The 19,613-nt window shown below is 34.5% G+C and overlaps 1 protein-coding gene across 9 annotated transcripts; it reads right to left on the bottom strand.

The window, feature by feature from the left end:
• Positions 1-764: 764 nt before the first annotated feature.
• Positions 765-19,193, bottom strand: LOC120263891. Of its 9 annotated transcripts, XM_039271882.1 has the most exons (9): positions 11,765-11,904; positions 11,568-11,665; positions 11,109-11,247; positions 2,218-2,319; positions 2,036-2,149; positions 1,712-1,947; positions 1,549-1,660; positions 1,327-1,441; positions 765-1,147 (listed from the first exon to the last, which is right to left on the bottom strand). In XM_039271882.1, the coding sequence occupies exons 1-6, from the start codon at positions 11,801-11,803 to the stop codon at positions 1,804-1,806; spliced, it is 636 nt and encodes a 211-aa protein (XP_039127816.1). In that variant the 5' UTR covers positions 11,804-11,904; the 3' UTR covers positions 765-1,147; positions 1,327-1,441; positions 1,549-1,660; positions 1,712-1,803. The 9 variants fall into 9 exon arrangements, 6 of the variants coding, with proteins under 6 accessions (XP_039127816.1, XP_039127811.1, XP_039127802.1 ...); XM_039271877.1 differs by having other exon boundaries at positions 765-1,151; positions 1,549-1,947; XM_039271868.1 differs by having other exon boundaries at positions 1,549-1,947.
• Positions 19,194-19,613: the final 420 nt, after the last annotated feature.

Genomic DNA, 19,613 nt, shown 5'->3' with positions numbered 1-19,613 from the left:
TTAAATAGTATTTTTGACGACCGATATTAAATTTTGAAGTATCACAATTTTACAAAGATTCTTGCCCAAATAAATTTTTTTTTTATTTTTTTACTAGCAACGTGATGTTTATTACAACACGCCTATTGAAAATTTTTGTTTTCATAAACATTACTAGTATGACTAATTTACAGTATTAATTTTCCTAAAGTGTTAATTATATTAATTTTTTCATGGTCCATGAATGTTAGGAGTAACTCCATAGATTTTTTTCATTCTCCGTTAATGTCTCTTCTCTTTATCATCAAGAAACTTGCTCAAGTCAAGTCCACAAATGGTGCATTTAAATCAAACTCTTGTACAACTTTTTTCCGGAGGAGGACAAAAATCTTTTGAGTCCAACCAATCCATTTTTTTTATAAGAACTATGAATCATTTTTTACTTATTTATCTAAACATATTATTAAAGTAATTGGATTATTTCAGAGAATAGTTTTATTTTTTTTTTAATTTTTATTAAATAATCATGAAAATTAATATTTTTATATTTAAATTTTTATTTACATTAAATATGATATTAGTAATGAAAAATATTTTATTGCATTTATTTATTTTACATTAAAAGTTCCATTACACTATTCAAAATCAATCATAAACCCTAAACCCTAAATCTTATACCAATAGTTTACATTAATGAAAGTTATTTAAACATTCAAGCTTTTGGGTCCCATGTTTTAATTGATAATGAACATTAATTCTTTTAAAAAAAAAATGGGTAAAGAGTATAAAAGTTTAGGTTAATTTTTCAGGAAGTCACCAAACTTTGATTTATTATCACTTTGGTCATCCAACTTTAAAATGTATCAAAGTGGTCACTCACATTCTAATTCATATCACCGGGAAGTCACCCGTTGCTTTCCAGCCCAAATTAGTCTACGTGGCCGCCGGAAAAACTGAGGTGGCTTTTTTAATCCAGATCATCATGCTTTCGTGGCCTATCCACGTCATTATATTAAGATGTCTTGAATTTCACTGGACACTAAATTGTCACATTGGCATCCTTCTTCTTCGTCTTTTGGGTTCTTCTTCTCCGCATTCTTCGTCTCCTTCCCCTAGCCATTTTTTGCCTTCTTCTACGTGCCATTGTTTAAAAGAGTTTCAGCGTGAACTGTCTGTAACGGTGATTGGGAGGAAAGAAAACCATAAAAACCAACATTTAGTACAACATCCACACTAAAAGTAAAAACCCTAAAAGTTTTCAAACCCTAACTGATAATCTATAAAGGAATGCAATGCTACAAAACCAATTGGTGGAAGAAACCAGAAGTAAATCTGAGGTTTCCTTACAATACTCCAGCGGCTCCTCCCCGGCTTGTCTGATCTCCCAGTTGATGGACATCGTCTGGGTAGAATTTTACATGGCTGACTATCAAGGTCATTTTCAAACAGCAATCAGGCAAAGCTACAGCACAAAGAGATGCATCAAGAAACCAGTCAGTGTTTTCTGATTATGAGAACTGATTTTATTAAAAAGGCTTATTTCAAATTAAACCAAAATTTTCCACTCACTGAAACAATATTTGAGAACGATTGTCAAGAAGTGTCAGTCTTCTAGACATGGAGATCCGAGACATTAAAGGACTATCTCAATCAAAACAGCTTAATGTCCTGGAAATTCAATCTGCAGATAAAATAAACAATACACACATATAAATAGGGAAAGACTACCTACCTCCAGAACTCTGCTTTCTGCTTCACTTTATCAGATGACATCCTCCTCCTGGCCAGTTCACAATGCCCTTCAAATGCACCACACCTTTTTTGTTAGACAGTCGGAGCCGCGTCATTAACACTTGTGCTGATATCATCAATCACAAAGGATATGAAGTTGGACTGCTTGTTCTTCAAGATTCTTGTCGTATCTCCACCACATCTCAACAACTGCTGGGTAAATTCTTTTAATTCACCCTTTTCAACCTCATTAAAGGAGATTAGTTGCGGATTGAGAACATTGCAGATCTGAATAAACCATATTAAAAAAAAAAAAACATAAAACCTGCCAAAGATTTTCAGGGAAAGCATCCAGGTCAATCACTCTGCCCCCATGCTCAGAATAATAACTCATACAACCAATGTTGGATGTTGCTGGATTTTTAAGTAGATCTTCCCCCTTGAAAGAAAGAAACTAAACGTTAAGCAAAAGATCTTTAAAAAACACAATCAAACCACTTGGAATACCAAATTTATCTGAGGTTCATATTTAAGCTTCACCATCAGCTGAGGAAACTTTAACATAACATCAGGAGATTTAAATTGGACAACCTCAAGCAATTCAAGCACCTGAAGCGGGAAAAAAACACAATAATGAGTAAGCACATCCAAGTCAAGAGAACACCCCTGCTTGTAAAATATAAGAAAAAATCAAAGAGAAAAGAAAACGTTGGCAACTCAAGTTAAAATAAGTAAATTATAAGCAAATCCTCATTCAAAGAATGGGAAAAGAAATAAAGAAACCTAAAAATAGAAATTTTCATTATATAATACAAACTCAGAAAAAAGACAAGAATACATTGCATTTATGCATAGTTCTTGCCCCAACAAGACCAGCATCAGAGTCAAAGACATGAGACATATTTGAATCTCCAGAAATACCAATATTGCACTGAGCAAAACGATGAGAAACAAGGGCTATGCATGTTCCCTGGTGGGTGGTTGTAGCCACATCACCTACGTACAAGTCCAATGCTATAAGTTTTAGCAGCTAGGCCCTTTGCACAATGGTAGAGAATTAAAAACTTTTAGGTAATGAATCACCCAATGACACTTTGAGTTCAAAGTAATGCAACCAAAATAAATAAATTGTAAAAAGTATTCATTTATGAGTGTGTACTGTATATGGAACAAGACAGATTGGTTGTGTAAACCCTTCAATAATCCCTCAAATCTATATTATGATCAATGGTAGAGTACAACTTGATGCTATGACTGCTACTTCAAAATTTCAAATTATAAAAGATTAAAAAAAATCAAGAGCTTTATCTATCAGCACAACAGTTACTGCCGAGTTCACTATTGTATTGAACAGATCAACACCAAATGTGTATTTATGCAACTTCAAGCAGATAAAGTTAACACATTTCAAGGCAAGTAAGTTATCACCCTTTTTCACAGTTACACGGGGGTGTGTGCGTGTGTGTGGGTGGGTGTTATATATATGAAGAGGAAAATAACATACAGCCTGTGCTAACTATCTAAATATATATGCATACTGAAAATGTGATGCACAACAGAGAGGGCTTCTGAGATAATCAGACAGAGAGACACCTTACCCACACAAGAACATGAAACTATATCACAGCAACTGCTTGTAAGATAATACTAATGACAGTGACACGTGCGATTAAGAAAAATCCAGTCATAGAATTAAGAATTCATGAAAAAGAACCACCGTGTTCAACAAATCATTGTAATTAAATTCAGACCGGTATTTGCAAACCTGATGCACAGTACTAATACGAAGAGCATGACTGTTAGTCCTTTTAGGGAGTGGCACAACTCCAATCCTCAGTGCTGAAGCACATATAAAAATGTGGCCATAACACATCAGAATAAGGCATGGGTAGGAGATGACACCAAAAAGATTCATAGAAAAGGAAATGAGGATGCGCCCCCTAAAAGAATTGGTACGTCTTTGTACTCAAAAGATCCATTATAGGTACAGCGGTCAATGGTTCCAAACATAATTCGTAAAGAAGCTGCATGCGGCAAAACTGATCATTATCATCATTCCCAACCAAACTTAGTGCAGTACTCAAACTTACGAAATCTACTAACCTGGAAACTAAACTCATATACTAAGGCATTTATATCTAGTTTAGATGGGTAAATTACACCCATGGCCACAAAAGTTTTGGCTTTATAACACTATGGCTATATCTAAGGGCTATAAATATTTATGGGATCCCTGCAATGTTAGTAATTCTAAGGGCTTTAAATATTTTCAAGTTCTGATTATAACACTTGAGTCTACATGTTACATGAGAAACCTGAAACTGATTTTACAAAAAGTTTTTTTCTCAAATAAAAACACAATTTGTTTCTACTATTCACATCTTTATCTTAGATAATGGATTAGAGCTTATGAACTCTATTTTTCATTCTTTTTTTTGAAACATTGCGAGTCTTACATCAGAATTCTTGTGCTCGTACTTCCCCACAAAATGGCATAGCTAAACAGAAGCAAAGCATTTGCTGGATGTGGCTCATACCATTCTGTTTCAGATGAATGTCCCAGGCACTCTTTGGTTGGATGCTGTTCCAATTGCTTACTATCTTATCAATCAGGTTTCCTCATCTATTATTGGTAGGGCTGTTCCTGCTTCTCTTTTATACCCAAATATGGTTGTATTTCCTATCTCGCTTCATGTGTTTGGTTGCGTATGCTTTGTTCATCAGTTTCTAATTGATAAGTTGTCTCTCTTTATAAATGTGCATTTGTTGGTCACTCTCGGACCCAAAAAGGCCATCAGTGCTATGATCCAAACATAAGACATTAGTATGTCAGTGCTAATGTAACATTTTTTTTAGGATATTCCATATCATTTTAAAGAAGGAAAAATCCATAGAGCCTACTGGTCTTAATGATATTCTCTTACCTACACCTACATATCATCTGGTTACTATGACACCTCTAAGGTTGAGATGTGAGTTTCAAAAGGTTTATCAACAAAGACATAAATAGACTCACTATACAACTTGAAACAGAACCACACATTGTGATACAAGATTCTCAACCCACACCGAAAACGCTTCTTAAGGAGATCCATCACTAGCCTGTGTGGCTAATCCTCCGTTGTCTATTGCTTTTGCAAGGCAAAAAGATCATGTCCACCATCTGCTCAGTGACTAGATCATCAATCTTGACAGTTTGCTCTTACACTTGATAATGTTTAAGTTCCTAGACTTTTTCATGAAACTAATCAGATTCCAGAATGAAGACTAGCCATGGAAAAGGAGATTGCTGCTTTGCAGTCACGTGGGACTTGAGAGCTTGTTGATCTTTCTTTTAATGTAGATGTAGTAGATTGCAGGTGGGTGTTTACTATCAAATACTCACCTGATGTATGGATGGAGCGGTACAAAGCCTGACTCGTTGCAAAAGGGTATACTCAGACATATAGGGTTGATTACTTAGAGACCTTTTCACTTGTTCTTCTGTATGGTGATCTCTTTAAGGATGTTTACATGCAGTAAGCTCCTGGATGTGTCATTCAGGTAAGCAAGATCGAGTTTGCAAGATTAAAATGACAATTTTAGCCTTAAGCAAAGTCCTCTTTGACAAATTTAGTAAGGCTATTAAAAACTTTGGGTATGTACGTTCCAATGCCAATCACTCAATTTTTACCATGCCTCGAGATTTTGGCTCTATAATTCTAATTGTCTACGTTGATGATATTCCCATCAAATTGGTATTAAATATACTAACTGCTTCCTTCACTCTCAATTTGTGACAAAATCTTGGCCTACACAAATATTTCCTTCGCATTGAAATCATTTCCATGGATGATGGTACAATTCTTTCACAGAGGAGATATGTTCTTGATTTAATGGCTGAAGTTGGGCTCTTAGACTGTAAGCCTGTGTCTTCCTGACGCCCAGCCCGACAAGAACCGAGTATGGGTAGCAAGGACCAAGAAACTCCACCATTATTGAAAAGAAGGGAGGTTTTTTCTCAATACTTACAAAAATTATAAATGTTGCATGTGAACTTAGGATGATGTAGAAGAGTGTGGGTCTTTCCATAGAACTCTCCATGAGCCTTAAAAAGAGTAGAAAATTCTAGGACAGGGATAGACTTAAATTTTTTCGAAGAGTTATGTTGAGTTGTGTGGAGTATTCTAGAGAATGAATTGTAGCCGTCGATAGAGTCGATCCCCACCATCCATTTAAGAGGCAGAGGACTATAAATACCCTTTAAAGACTTCTCTTGAGAGGCATAGACAAAAGGCATCAAGAGTTGTAAGGATTCTTGCTAATAAAGAGCTTTCTTCAAGTTCCCACTTGTCCAATTTGTCATATTTGTATTTTGGGTGATCAAGGCAATTAACTAAGGCAAAGAAACCAAGGCAACTGAGGAAAGGCTGACTTGATCTAGGAGTGATCAATTTCCGTACGTGATGTCGGTGAGAAATCCGAGTGTGACATAATCCAATGACTCCAAAAGTGAATTTGTATGATCCTAATAATCTAGACTATCTGGATAGTCAACGTTATTAGGCACTTGTAGGAAAACTATTGTACCTTATAGTTACCCGACCAAACATATCCCTTGCAATTGGCAGAGTGAATCAGTTCATGGACAAGCCTAAAAAGGTTCACTAGAATCCAGTGAATCATATACTTCCCTATCTTAAGTCTACCCTAGGTAATGGCTTGTGCTTTAAATCTCATGAGCATCTTAACATTTTTGGCTTTTCCGATGATGATTATGCAAGATCCAATGAAGATAGATGTTTAATCACTGGATATTGTACTTATGTTGGTAGCAATCTTGTCGTTTGGCGGAGTAAGAAGGAACATGTTTCTTGGTCCAGTGTTGAGTTTGAATGTCGGGCAATAGCCCATACTGCTTGTGAATTATTATGGATTTCTTCCTTGCTACCTGACATTCGTATATCAGTCCAACATTCCATACCTATGTATTGTAACAACAAGGCTACGACTTTCAATGCTAATAATCCTACATTCCATGAACGTACTAAACATATCTAGGTTGATTGTCACTTCATTCGTGATGTTGTGATGCATAGTCAGATATGTCTTCAATCATTGAAACAACTGGCTGATATTTTCACATAGGCGCTTCCAAAGGCTCATATCATGAAGAATTTGTTTAGGTTGGGCAAGCGAGATGTGTATGCTCCAGCTCGAAGAGAAGTGTCATCAGAACATTTATTTTATATTTCTTTGACCCTTTAAATTGTTGACTGTATTATCTTTCTATATAGACCATACTTTATTTATTGTAATTAAGACTTCTTTTCAATAAGGTTCCTTCTACAACAACAAAAATATTTATCCTTCTTATTTCAAAGAAGAAGAACTAGGAAACAATATTCAAGATAAAAATTAAAAAAGCAAAAATTAAATGGTTAACTGAACTTTGGACCTACATTGAATGTAAAGAAGACTGGAGAGATGAATATGATAATACCTGTAATATGACTAGGCACCAATAGAAACAAAAACTGATTGAACAATTAAACAAAATAAAAACTCGCTATTGCTAAAAGATGTATAACTAATTAGAAATACAAAATTCGCAAAATATAAACCAGATAATAATTGATATACAGCAACAACTAAAAATTTTACGGAAAACAATAGTCCTATGAAAATAATATAAAAATAGATAAGTCATCACCATTATTTGAACGAGGAAGTTCAACATTAATAAATGTAAAAGCTTTTTAGATAGATCAAGACAATCGCTATTTAGCACAAGGCCCAGATAGTCCCTAAACAATGGGTTGTTCCTATTTTGGTCACTGAAGTTTGAAAAATTTTAATTGCATCTCTAAACTATCTATTTCCTTTCAATCAAGTCCTCCTGACGAACGACGTTAACGGCAAGCTGACGTGACTTGCCACGTCACTGGCAACTTACCATGTCAGCTTGCCTGAAATGCCACACGGCTTCATCTCTTTCATTCATCCATGAAGGAAGGACCCGATGAGCTTGGCGCCGGGGAAGAAACAGAGCAATCGCCGGAGTGGTGTGACGGAGGAGAATAATATTGAGGTAGGTGCCCTTTCCTGAAGCTAGCCCATCCTCTTCTCTTTCCTTGCCCTATAATAACCTTGTTGTTTGATTTTGGTGTTGATTTTTGTCAAGTTGTTTTGAAAACCTGAAGAACAAGGTGATGTAAGTGTTGATTTTTGTCTCATGAAATCAAGTTTGGAGGTGACCATTACGTGCCTTTTTTTTTTTGTCTCAGGGTGATGTAATAGAAATCTAGTTATTTTTATGAAAGTCCTGTAGCCAAATTCAGAGACAATTTTTATTGTGGAAAGAAATTTCTAATCCAGTTGCCTATATTTCATATGTATTCTCAATATTATTGGGGATATGGTAATTGTTTGGTGAATGGCATTGAATCATAGATAGTTCATCGGTCAACTAGTGCAATTCATTTTAATCTCATTTTAAGCAATATTCAAATACTGGCAGTTTTAAGTTCATCCATTAGTCCATCAAAATCTTACTCGAATAGTTTTGATTTTAATCCTTATTAGATGCATGACTCTAGTGTGGCCTGTTCAAATACTACATAATCTTGCTACTAATTCATACTTAAAAGTGATTGGGAATGTTAATACTCCATGTCTTAGAGTGCCACCCAACTTTATATATTACCAAATAAAAAAATAATGAGGGTGCTTAAATTACATACCTGTATTTATAGCAAATTAAATTTACGAACTTTTTGATAAATCAAAGTTATATAACTGCATCATAACTTTGTTCTAATACTATTGTGCTTTAAACAAAAGGCAAATAATAATCCATGAACTAAGTACTTTTGGCATGTGCTTATATTCTTAAATTGCCAAATTGTTATGCTTCTATGTTATTTAACTTGGTTTGACAATTGCAAAATTGTTATGAGAGCATTTTTCTAAATTAAGTGGTTATGTTCCTCCTAGTTTTGGTTCCTCTAGAATGAATTGGAGACTAGTCAAAAAGTAAAGTTTAGGGATGGAATATTTGTATCATCAGTTGTAATTTTCTTTCAGTGCATGATAGTGGCATATGATTAAAAAAAATTGCAGGTTGATGCTAACTGTCTAGAGGAAGTAATTTCTGCTTGCTCAGGGTTTGACAGTAGACTGTCTGATTATGAAGAAGATGAGTGTAATGTAGGTTCTGATTAAGAGATTGGTTCTCACATTGATAGTCTTGACTCTGAATTTCATGAAAGTGATTTTGACATGGACGATGATGATGACCAAGTGTATGATATTAATGTTAATCTTGGGATAGAGAGGGATATAAATGATGTGCAGAAAAATGACAAATCATATTCCTTACTTGGTGATGTGACAGAAGGAATGCATGAAATTGAAAACTTAGAGGATGATAGTTCACATTCCTTGCACAGTGTGGATGATCCTGATGATGTTGGTGCATGTTCAAAAAGAAGATGGCCGGAGTTTAACATGGATTTCGAAGGGTTCAACTAAGTGCAAGTCATGAGGTATGCCTGCTACTCTATGAAAATCAAGTCTCATGGGATAATATTAGGATATTCTCAAGCTGTGTAATTAATTTATAGGGTTATTCTCAAGCTTCAACCCAAGAGAGATCTGAAATGTTGCATCAGGTTGATGTGCAAGAGGTAAAATTAGTCTTGTTTCATAGTTCACATTTGTGATACACTAATTTTTTTTAATTTTTTTCTCAATCAGGGTCCATGTCCACCTGTACAAAATAGCTCCTCTCAGCTAGAAAATAACTCATTTCAACCACAAAGTCAGAATATTAATCATGAGGTAAAAAATCTGTATTGCTTTCATAGAGTTTTTTTAAATTGTGTAAGATACTAATTCTGTATTTCAACAAGTCAGATGCCAAATCTGGCTAGGAAAAATATATCCAGTCAAGCTCATACAATAACTGTAAGATGGATGCCTGATGTAAGTCTGGTTTGTTATTAATCATTAACAAATTTTCCTTTCAGTGTCTTTTCTGCTTTGATGATTTGTGATATTTGGGGTTGTATAGGGTACTTCCCAAACTATGAATACACAACAAAGCCAAATTACAGAAGTTGGTTTTGCACATCCACCAAGGCAACAACAAAAGCTACAAGGGAGATAAGTGCCTCCAAGATATATGGAAGGGTTATCTCAAACTGCAAAGTTGAGGCTGGGAAAAAAAAAGATGTGTAAATCTGTTAAAAATGCTCAACAACAGGCCAAGAAATATTTGTCCAAGGGTGCACATGAGCAAAAGGATTGCTACTGGAGAGGTTGTGCACGATGTGGAAGCTTTGGTTAAGCTTTGGATTACAATGCCTAAGTGATTTTGTTGTTTTTTTTGTTTGTTTTTGAATCAAACTATAGATACAAAGGTTCTGTATTAAATAGTTGGAAACAGATTACATTATACTATCACTTTTTGTATGAATGGTTGAAGTTATGTTTTGCTAATATAAATATATATTTTCAAACAAAAATCTGTGCTATCAGCCTATGACTTGTGTGGCCACTAAAGTTTAGAAAATTTCAATTTCATCCTTAAACTATGGGGTTGTTTCTATTTTGGTCACTCAAGTATATAAAAACTATGGGGTTGTTCCTATTTTGATCCCTCAAGGTTATAAAATTGCCAATGAATAAACTATGGGCAAGCTAACGTGGAAAGTTGCTAGTGGCGTGGCAAGCCACCCCAGCTCGCCGTTAAAGCCACTGGTTTGGAGGACTTGATTGAAAGGGAATAGATAGTTTAGGGATGCAATTGAAAATTTTCAAACTTCAGTGACCAAAATAGAAACCCCATAGTTTAGAGACTATCTAGGTAGTTTACCTTTAGAACAACTAGAAATCAAATTCTTAGGGGTTGTTAAGGTAAACCTAGAAGAACTAGAAAAGGAAAGAGCGTGGTCCCAAAAAGTAAGTTTGAAAATGAAAACAACAATTTCGACTGTAAATCAAGAAGTAGCAAGTTTTATTTAGATTCTTGACATGCCTTTAACTGAAGTAAGTACACTGAGACGAGAAAGAGAAAAAGAGTCCTACAATTATAAAAGAAAACCATACAAAGATTTAGAAGTTATAGAAAATCCTGGTTATCCCTATTACAAGAAATAAATAGTCAAACATATGTATTAATGGAATATATTTAGGCTTAGATCATAGAAAAGATTACATAAAACTATAACAAAATCAGTGTAATTAAAAGCGCTACACCCTTAACGCAATGTGAATGTAAATCGCCCGAAGTGCTAGGCGCCACCTTAGGTACTCACCTCATTGACATGAAGCGCTATTTTAAAAAAAAAAGTAAAAGAAAAAAATTAACTATAAGACATCAAAACATATCAGAAAAATACTAAAGTAAAACATACCCAACCCAGATAGTCCTTCAAACTAGTGGTGCCAGTACTCTCTGTGATCTTGCGCTTAAATATTATTAGATTACCATAAGTTTCATGCTTGAAAGCCTCTTCCCCTTGGTTTTTTATTTTCACAAAAATAGCAGCATTACTGAAAGAACAATTCAAGAAAAATCACATCAATGGCTACCAAAGGGAGCCCTTGTTTAACCTTCCCCAATTTAGGAGCATACCAACCAATAGAACAATAACAAATGCATTGCAAGAGTGATTCTTCATAAAATCAACCATTCCAAAAGGCATTCCGGCTTATAAATTTTTGCTAAAGAAGATGAATTCTTAGTAAGGTTCAACTTGCAAGATGAAATCCATAATAAGCTCACAAGTATCGAAAAATCACCAAAAGAACTTTTCCAACAAAACCATGAAAGACCAAAGCAAGATAAGTTCTTAATATCTAAAATTACTTACAACCATTCTTGATGAAATCTTTGAGAGACGTAGCCCTCAACGTGCCCTTGGCATGGCAACCAAACGCTAGGCACAACACCGTCAGAATCGTGCTCACACTTGAAAAAAAAGTATCAAAATCGCACAATCAGCAAATGAAGATGAAAAAAATTCCAAAACCATCCCCGATTTGGATCTTCTATGGTAATGAACTTAACCTGGTCGCTGAGCTCTATCGTCAGACTGCTATGGCACATGAAATTCTCATCCTAGAGATGATTCCGACTCCCAATCGCGCGGCGTTCTTCGGGCCTCCACGAAACCCTAAAATTCAAAATGGGGGTAGACTCCTCTCCCGATCTAGGGCTATGTAGCATTTTTGTTCCTTTTTGTTTAATAAATACATTAATTATTGTGACAATTTTGTAATTATATTAAGACTTTAAAAAAACCTAATGATAGCTAAAATTTCAATAAAATATTTAAAATGTAATTTACGGATGAAAATGGACAAATGAATATAGCCATATATAAAAAATATATATTTTGTTTTAAATACAAAATTAAAACAATAACTCCACTAACTTTATTACTCATTTATGAATTGTAAAAACAATATTTTTTATTATTTAAAAAATTTAATTTCTAATCTTAATTGATACAATTTTTCAATTAATGACTAGTATTTTTTTTTAAATATTTTACATCCATTTATGGGGCTGTTATATTAATGGTATATTACATATATTGATGGATCATGATAAATTGTATGAATAAGATGTAACCAACGAAAAGATTTTGGCTAAGGATTAACAATAAAAGGTGACTAAAAGATCTTGTATGTACGTACGTATGATATATTATATAATATATCCAATGGTGGGAGAAAATTAGATGATTTGAAACAATAAAAATAACTGAAGAATTGGCTTATGGTTAGGGGTTTGGGGTTTAGGGTTTATTCCAAGAGCCTGCCTAAGAGGCACACTATTGACGTTGCGTTCGGTACTCAAAATGGGAGTCCCTCACTACACTCACCTTAAAATACCTAAGGGATTACATTACAAAAGGTCCCCCAGTGCTCCATTCTCAAGAAGGGACGAACTACAAACAGGGAACTAAAACAAAGGAAGTCTACTACAACTAACCGCTTGAGAGGTGTTCTCAATATGTACATTAACTAGTCACTCAGTGTTTATTCCAAAGAGGCGGGGGAAAGGTTTCATAGTGAAAACAGTTCCTGGTTTAGTTGTTGAACACGGGAACTTCCTATTTCAGTTCAATCAATACATGGCATTGACTTTGTTTCAATAATGCTTCAACTATGACTGACTGAACTCAGTGAAAGATGGTTGTTGGTAGCATAATATATATATATATATATATATGCCGATGTCCATTGTAGAAATGTTGATAGGTTGCTTTGAACAGGCACTGACTCCTTCTCTGAAAGGAGACTTGTCTACATGCTATTTGTCGAATACTGTCATAGGAAAGAGATTCTGTAATGCGTGGAAGACATGCCTGATGGGAGTCTCAGTCTGCGAAAGTGAGTGTGCTATCTTGGTTGGCCTTGCTCCGAGAGCCAGATCATGGTTCGTTTAGCCAATGACAAGGGCTTATCCTTCGCCACCTACATCCAAGGCTCTTAGTTGATCTCGCGCTCTCCTCTTCTTTCTGGTTAGCCGCTAACCTCATTTGCCTTTCTAGCCCTCAAGTTAAGGTCTACAACTGAGAGCTTTTGACTGTCTTTGTCCTTTTCTCTAAAATTTTGCCTAGGGGAGCTCCTGCGGAGAGGGTTGATCATCCAAGGAATCTACGAGCGACGTCCGAACCGATTGATGAGCAATACAGAAGAGAATGAAAGAAAGTAAGGTAACGACACCGGGGAAGTTCCCCTTTCCTTTAGGTCAGTCTGCCCAGGAAAGCTAGAAAGCCAGTCTGGAGTTGGAGTCAGGTCATTAGGCTTAGGCGGGAAAGTCAGACCTCTTCTGCGCTCGGGACCTTTTAGGGTAGTGAGCAAGCATAGGAGCCAAGCAAAGCAATCTAGTCTTAGGCTTAGGGTTTAGGGTTTAGGAGTTTAGGGGTTAAGGGTTAGGGTTTTAGGGTTTAGGGTTTAGGGGTTTTCGGGTTTCAGGTTTTGGATTTAGTGTTTGGGGTTTATACCAGTATATCCTTAAAGACCTAAGTGTTAAGGATAATCACAGGCATTCTCAGTATTTTAGAAGTGCAAGTAAAAACAATGAAGTACTAGATGGAAGTAGACAGGCCAACGAGGTACCAGAAGGAGTTGGACCAAACATTGAGGGACCAAAGAGCTGATGTACATAACGAGGAACCAGATGGCCAATGAAGAAGGCATGAAGCTAGGCCAACAAATGAAGGTGATAAATAATTATAGGATAATGAAAACATAAGTAAAAAAATCAGATAATGAAAAAAAAAAACATTTCAACATAAGATAATTAAGGCCATAGGAGGAAAGTACAAACAATTTAAGTACAAAAAGAAATGAGAAGTTCAAGCATTTGACAATATTTTTAAACAATTATGACTACTTGTAGTTGTAGGAACAAGAACTTCAGCTCCAGAGGTCTCATCTTTGCCATAATTTCTAAGCATGTTTTCTTCTCTAGATTTCTGATACCACTCAGAGACCAAGAAAAAATTTAAATTTAGAGTTGATGGCTATAAAAGATGAAAACATTCATTTACGAGTTATCAAAGAAAAACTTGATAAACAAACTCAATCAAAAGATATCATCATTTAAGTATGATGAAAGGTATCATCAAGTTGTTATCAATAGTAAACAATAAATAACAAGTCAACATAATCATCTACATTAGTGGCCAAGTTTTAGATAATAGATTGTAGCCAATTTCTTATAAATAACTCCTCAGTAGATTTCTTCCACAAAATAATACATGAAAGAAAAAGTATAATGTTATAAGATAGCAAAAACATAAAATTTTTTATTAACCAAGAAATTAAAATATCCTAATAATGCTTAATAATTTTTATACACAAAAGATTAAACTCTCTAAAAAAAATGATCAAATAATCAGGCTCTTCAAATTATGTACCACAGCTACAAGTTATGAAATACCCAATGGCTAAGCTTATACAAGTATGTATAAAGTATGATCAACCACAAATACACATTGGACAGAACACACTAAAAACATGTATATTCAGGCTGAGCAAATAACACCTGTCTTCATCAAACCAAATCTTAACACTGATAAAGTTCAAAAAATCTATAGCGAAAACATGTGGCCAAAGAATGCCACAACTAACTAGTCATTTTATGGTTATAAATAAAACCAACTAACAAATTCCGTTAAAATCAAATTAGGAAAAGAGAGCTATATTAAAACAAATTAAGCTGAACTTTTTCACTTTAGGCAGGTTTGATGAGATGTCATGTGAAACTCAAAAAGTTCTGGATTAGGGTTGAGGCTATATGCTCAACTACTACATTTGTGTAGGTCATCCCAGCCGTTAACCTACATCTACATCAAAAGACACGTAAAGTGAAAACACAAACATGACCATAAAAGAACATTTTTAAATCCTATGCACTCAGTGGACAATCGTAACATAAAGGAGGAGCATTTGATTATTATCAACATTTGGTCATACCAAATGGAAGTTTTTCCCATGAAACATGAAATTGCTTAAACCAAATTTAAGAATTAAAAATAAAAAAATATTAGTGAAGTGATTGAACATAAAGTAAAAAATTTCCTTAAGGATGCAAATATTTCAGATTCAACATTTAAATTCTTTTAGTGGTCCGCCATGCCACTTGCACTTACTATTTTGTTCGTTTTACACATCTAATAGCCTAAACATGTAGATATGTCTTCATAACATAAATATTAAAAATTAATCCAGCTCATCCACCAAGCTCATCTAATTCTGATAATAGCTGCTGATTTCTTGTATTCCAATAAAATCCGTACTTTCAACTTCTTCGCAGCAAATGTTAGAAGATAAAATAAGAACTGTGCTAGTTCTCAAAGAAAAATCATACGGTAGATCAAATCTGGACAAACAAATAAAAAAGAATTGTTAATGGCACACAATTGACTTCGGTGAGATATTATCTGGTTGCTGTCATTCCACCATGAATCTGAGTTGATGATCGTTTATTGACTTGAGAAGCAAGCTACTAGGAAGGGTATTTGACTTGCCAGCATCCCGTGCATATGAAGACGAGAGGAATCAATTTGGAACATCCATTGTGTTGGAGATTATTAATGGATGGTGAGAGATATTATCTAACAGTTGCTATTCCATCATGAGCCTCAGCCATTGAGATGATGGACTGTTATCCAAATTTAGAAATATTATCATTTTTTTTTTTTTTGAAAAATTGATATGTCCTGATTCATTCTGAGTTAAAACTAATCCTAAATTTTTCTAACATCTTTATTTCTTAATTATTGAAACTAATAACAAGTGCTTTCTCAAAATTCTTTTTAAGACATTATCCATCATCAATCGGAACTGTTACAATGATGGACAGTTACAATATTTTCCATGTTTAGGAAAGCCATGATTTTATTTTCCAATAATTGAAATCTTCTAATTCATAGCTGCTATTGACAGGCTAAATATACAATAAATTTGAAACTCCTCCTATATCCTCTCTTTCTTAGCACATGAAAAGGTTTAAATTTTACCATCGCAACTGAACAAATAGCATCAAGGGTCTTAACAACACAAGACCTTCAACAAATACTAAACCGACCTTTTCCAACAAGGAGTTAAAGTTTAAACTCCAAAAAAAGCTAAAAAGACTAGCTACCACATTATTACATATTACAACATTTTCACATCAAAGACAAAGTTATAAAACATAAAGAACGAGCCATGCAAATCTTGCATTTAGGAAAAACAAGTATGACCTCAAAACGCAAGTCAGGAATTTTAACCCCTAAACCTGGAATGCATAAAATTCAGGCTGAAAGCCTATTCCTAAACAAGTACAACAACCTTAAAACCCAAAGCTGGAACCTTAAACCAGTATAATCTGAAAACCCACATCTAAACCGCCAAATCCCTGATCCTTCAACTTGTATAACCTTAAATTCCAAGGCCTCCAAACCCCAGGGTGGTATAACCTTAAAATCCAAGAACGAAATTCTAATCCCACAAGCAGTATAACCTCAAAACCAAATTTTTGAATACAAAAAGGAAATCAAGCACAGGCTTGAGATCAACTTTCTCTATTTGAAGCCCTATCTTACATAGAGAAGCGAGGAATTAAAGGAAAGCCTGAAATCCTCTCTTCCTTCCACATGCATAAACTCTCAACACCATCCCCTAGTACCTTTTAGTAATGATTTGGAAGTAAAGCATGTTATTTAGTATCTTAGTTTATAAACTTATAAGGTATGTATATAGTGTGCAGTATACATCAAAATAAGCAGATAAAAAAAGTTCGGTTCACTGATATCAATCTAGGAAATTAAGCCTCAACAATAAATCCAAGGGGTATAAAAACATAAAGATATTTTAACTTTTCTTAGAAGAAAAACCACAAATACAAAGTCAATTTCATGGAAATAGCAAGCCTCGAGGACTTACTCATATCTTGTATAACCATCTAAAACAAAAGGTACAAATACAAAAAAAAAAAAAAAAAAAAAAAAAGGAAGAGTTTGTTAAAGATGGTGAAACTTAATACCTTGGAAACACAACGGAGAAAATATTTTAGATTTTTTGGCAAAGGAACAAATATAACCATAATAGTGTGTTAACATGGTCTGTGACTATAAGGATTATAATGAGGAAGGTTTGAGAGAGAGCAGTGGGTTGTAAGATGCATTTCTACAAAATAATACTCCTATATAATGTGTTTGCCCCTGTTATGAATTGAATTGAAAGGACATGGATCCAGCTGGATTGAGAATAACTTCTTCATTCCAACCCTAGTTGGTTTACTAATCACCAGTTCCCAGGTATAAGCATTTCGGTATACACCATAGTAATGACACAAATTAAAATAGAAAGCAGAAAAGCAAGTCATTTAGAGATAGATCCAAACTCAGAAAAGCATCATCAACGCTGTAAAGGACAGAACAAGGAATTATACTAACATACCTCTGATTTGGAATGTTGATGCCTGTAAGATATACTTAAACTTAAGAACCTAGTCAGGAATTGCTTGGCGAGCTGTTGATGCTTGATACCACCAAGATAAATTGCAAAGTTTAACTTGATTGCTTGAGTTGAATTCTCTGTTTAGTCTTTGTCTATTCCAGCTGCTACTGAGTTTTAATTTGTCCAAAAAGACTTGTTTATTTTATTGAATTCATAACCATAAAAGAAGAATCTAACATTTAACAATGCTCGTCAAAGATTCACGGATTATCAAAGTATAACTGTGAATAGTTAGTTACACATAGATCTAACCAACACTAACTTATAATAAGAATTTGAGTTCCAAGATTAAAAAATTCAAACAGAAATTTACATGGAATTGCCTAATTTGGAATGATATGAAGACTAAATAGCTTATTAAAGAAAATCACAAAAGCACTTGCCAAATTATGTATTGAGTTTAACATGCATTGTTAAACAAAACCTCACACATGAAGATAGTATAAACAAAGAAGTAATAAACTAACAAGTAGAAAGCATATTGTAATGCCACTACAAGTTTGCACTTAATACACCTCTCAAATCTATTAGTCATATATTTCATTCAGCCCACGAGATGTAGTCACTGAAACATAAACACTAAGAACTATCAAGGCCAACCATAATTAAGCACCTATTAGATGTCACAAATGCCATGTGCTTTTGACTCGAGCGGTAATGGCTTATAACTAAGTTGAAAGGATAAAAGCATCACATGCACAAACATCAGGCTTTATATATAGTCACTAATAGGATATGTTCAAATGGTGCTATAACTACATTACCACTGTTAAAGGGAACCTTTAGCATGTCGTGCAGTGAAGTTTAGATTGATGTTTTCAATGAAGAATGAGATATTTGTGATGCAAAAGTGTAAGATGTGATTTTTCCGTTAATCCTGCAGACGATCTCATTAAAATAACAAACAACTCTAAGTATATCCGTCACAAGACACATGAAATCAAAAGAAACCCAAATTCAAACAAAATGAAACAACCAGTGCACCAGTAATAACACACAAAAACCCCTTGATGCCTATTCCCAAATACTACTTTCTAAAGCAGTGTTGAGCGAAAGAGAACAAATCGGCACCAAAATAAGGAAAACAATCAAATGGCAAGGAAACAAAACCTAGATCCAACTCATAAAACCCCAACAGCGTGGCAAGGTACAGTAGAAAACGACCCACTAAACCCTAAGACCTAGGAATCATCAGCTTGGCTAAAAACCTGTCTAAGAAAAAGCGGAGGATGAGGATGAAGAGTCTCTTACCTCTCTTCTTCTTTGTACTCTTCGTCACCAGCAGGCAAGATGTAGAGAAGCGGGCGGCACTGATGGAATTAAGAGTAGAGGTATCTAACCGTAAGTACTAAGAATTATCATCTTCAAAAACCTATTCAATAAAAAGTAGAGGATAAAGATGAGTAGTTTCTTACCTCGCTTCTTCGTTGTCGTCGTCACCAGCCGGCAAGATGGAGAGAAGCCAACGCCGCTGATTGAATCAAGAGAAGCGTTGCAATTCAAACCCATGTAAAAAAAAAATATTTTTATGCAATATTTATCAATAATATAATAATGGGAAAATTACTGTTTACCCCTCAATAATTTTTCAAAACTTCCCAAACAGCCCCTGTGAGTTTTGAATACCTCAGACAGCCCTTCCTTTATTGTTTTACTTCTTTTTGCACCCTGCATTATGAAATTCCATCATTGCCCTTAAACCTTTTTGCATACATTTTTTCATTTTTTTTGTATTCCTTTTTGCATGTACTCATTTCTTAAACAGAGAGCTCATTTTTTTAAACAGAGAGCTCATTTTTTAAACAGAAAACTCATTTTTTAAACAGAAACCTCATTTTGTTAAACAAAAAACTCATTTTTTAAACATAAACATTGATATTTAAACAGCAAAACCA

The sequence above is a fragment of the Dioscorea cayenensis genome, chromosome 1 (assembly GCF_009730915.1).
Source record: "Dioscorea cayenensis subsp. rotundata cultivar TDr96_F1 chromosome 1, TDr96_F1_v2_PseudoChromosome.rev07_lg8_w22 25.fasta, whole genome shotgun sequence".
Lineage (NCBI taxonomy): Eukaryota > Viridiplantae > Streptophyta > Magnoliopsida > Dioscoreales > Dioscoreaceae > Dioscorea > Dioscorea cayenensis.
This window is presented reverse-complemented; position numbering and strand designations above follow the sequence as displayed.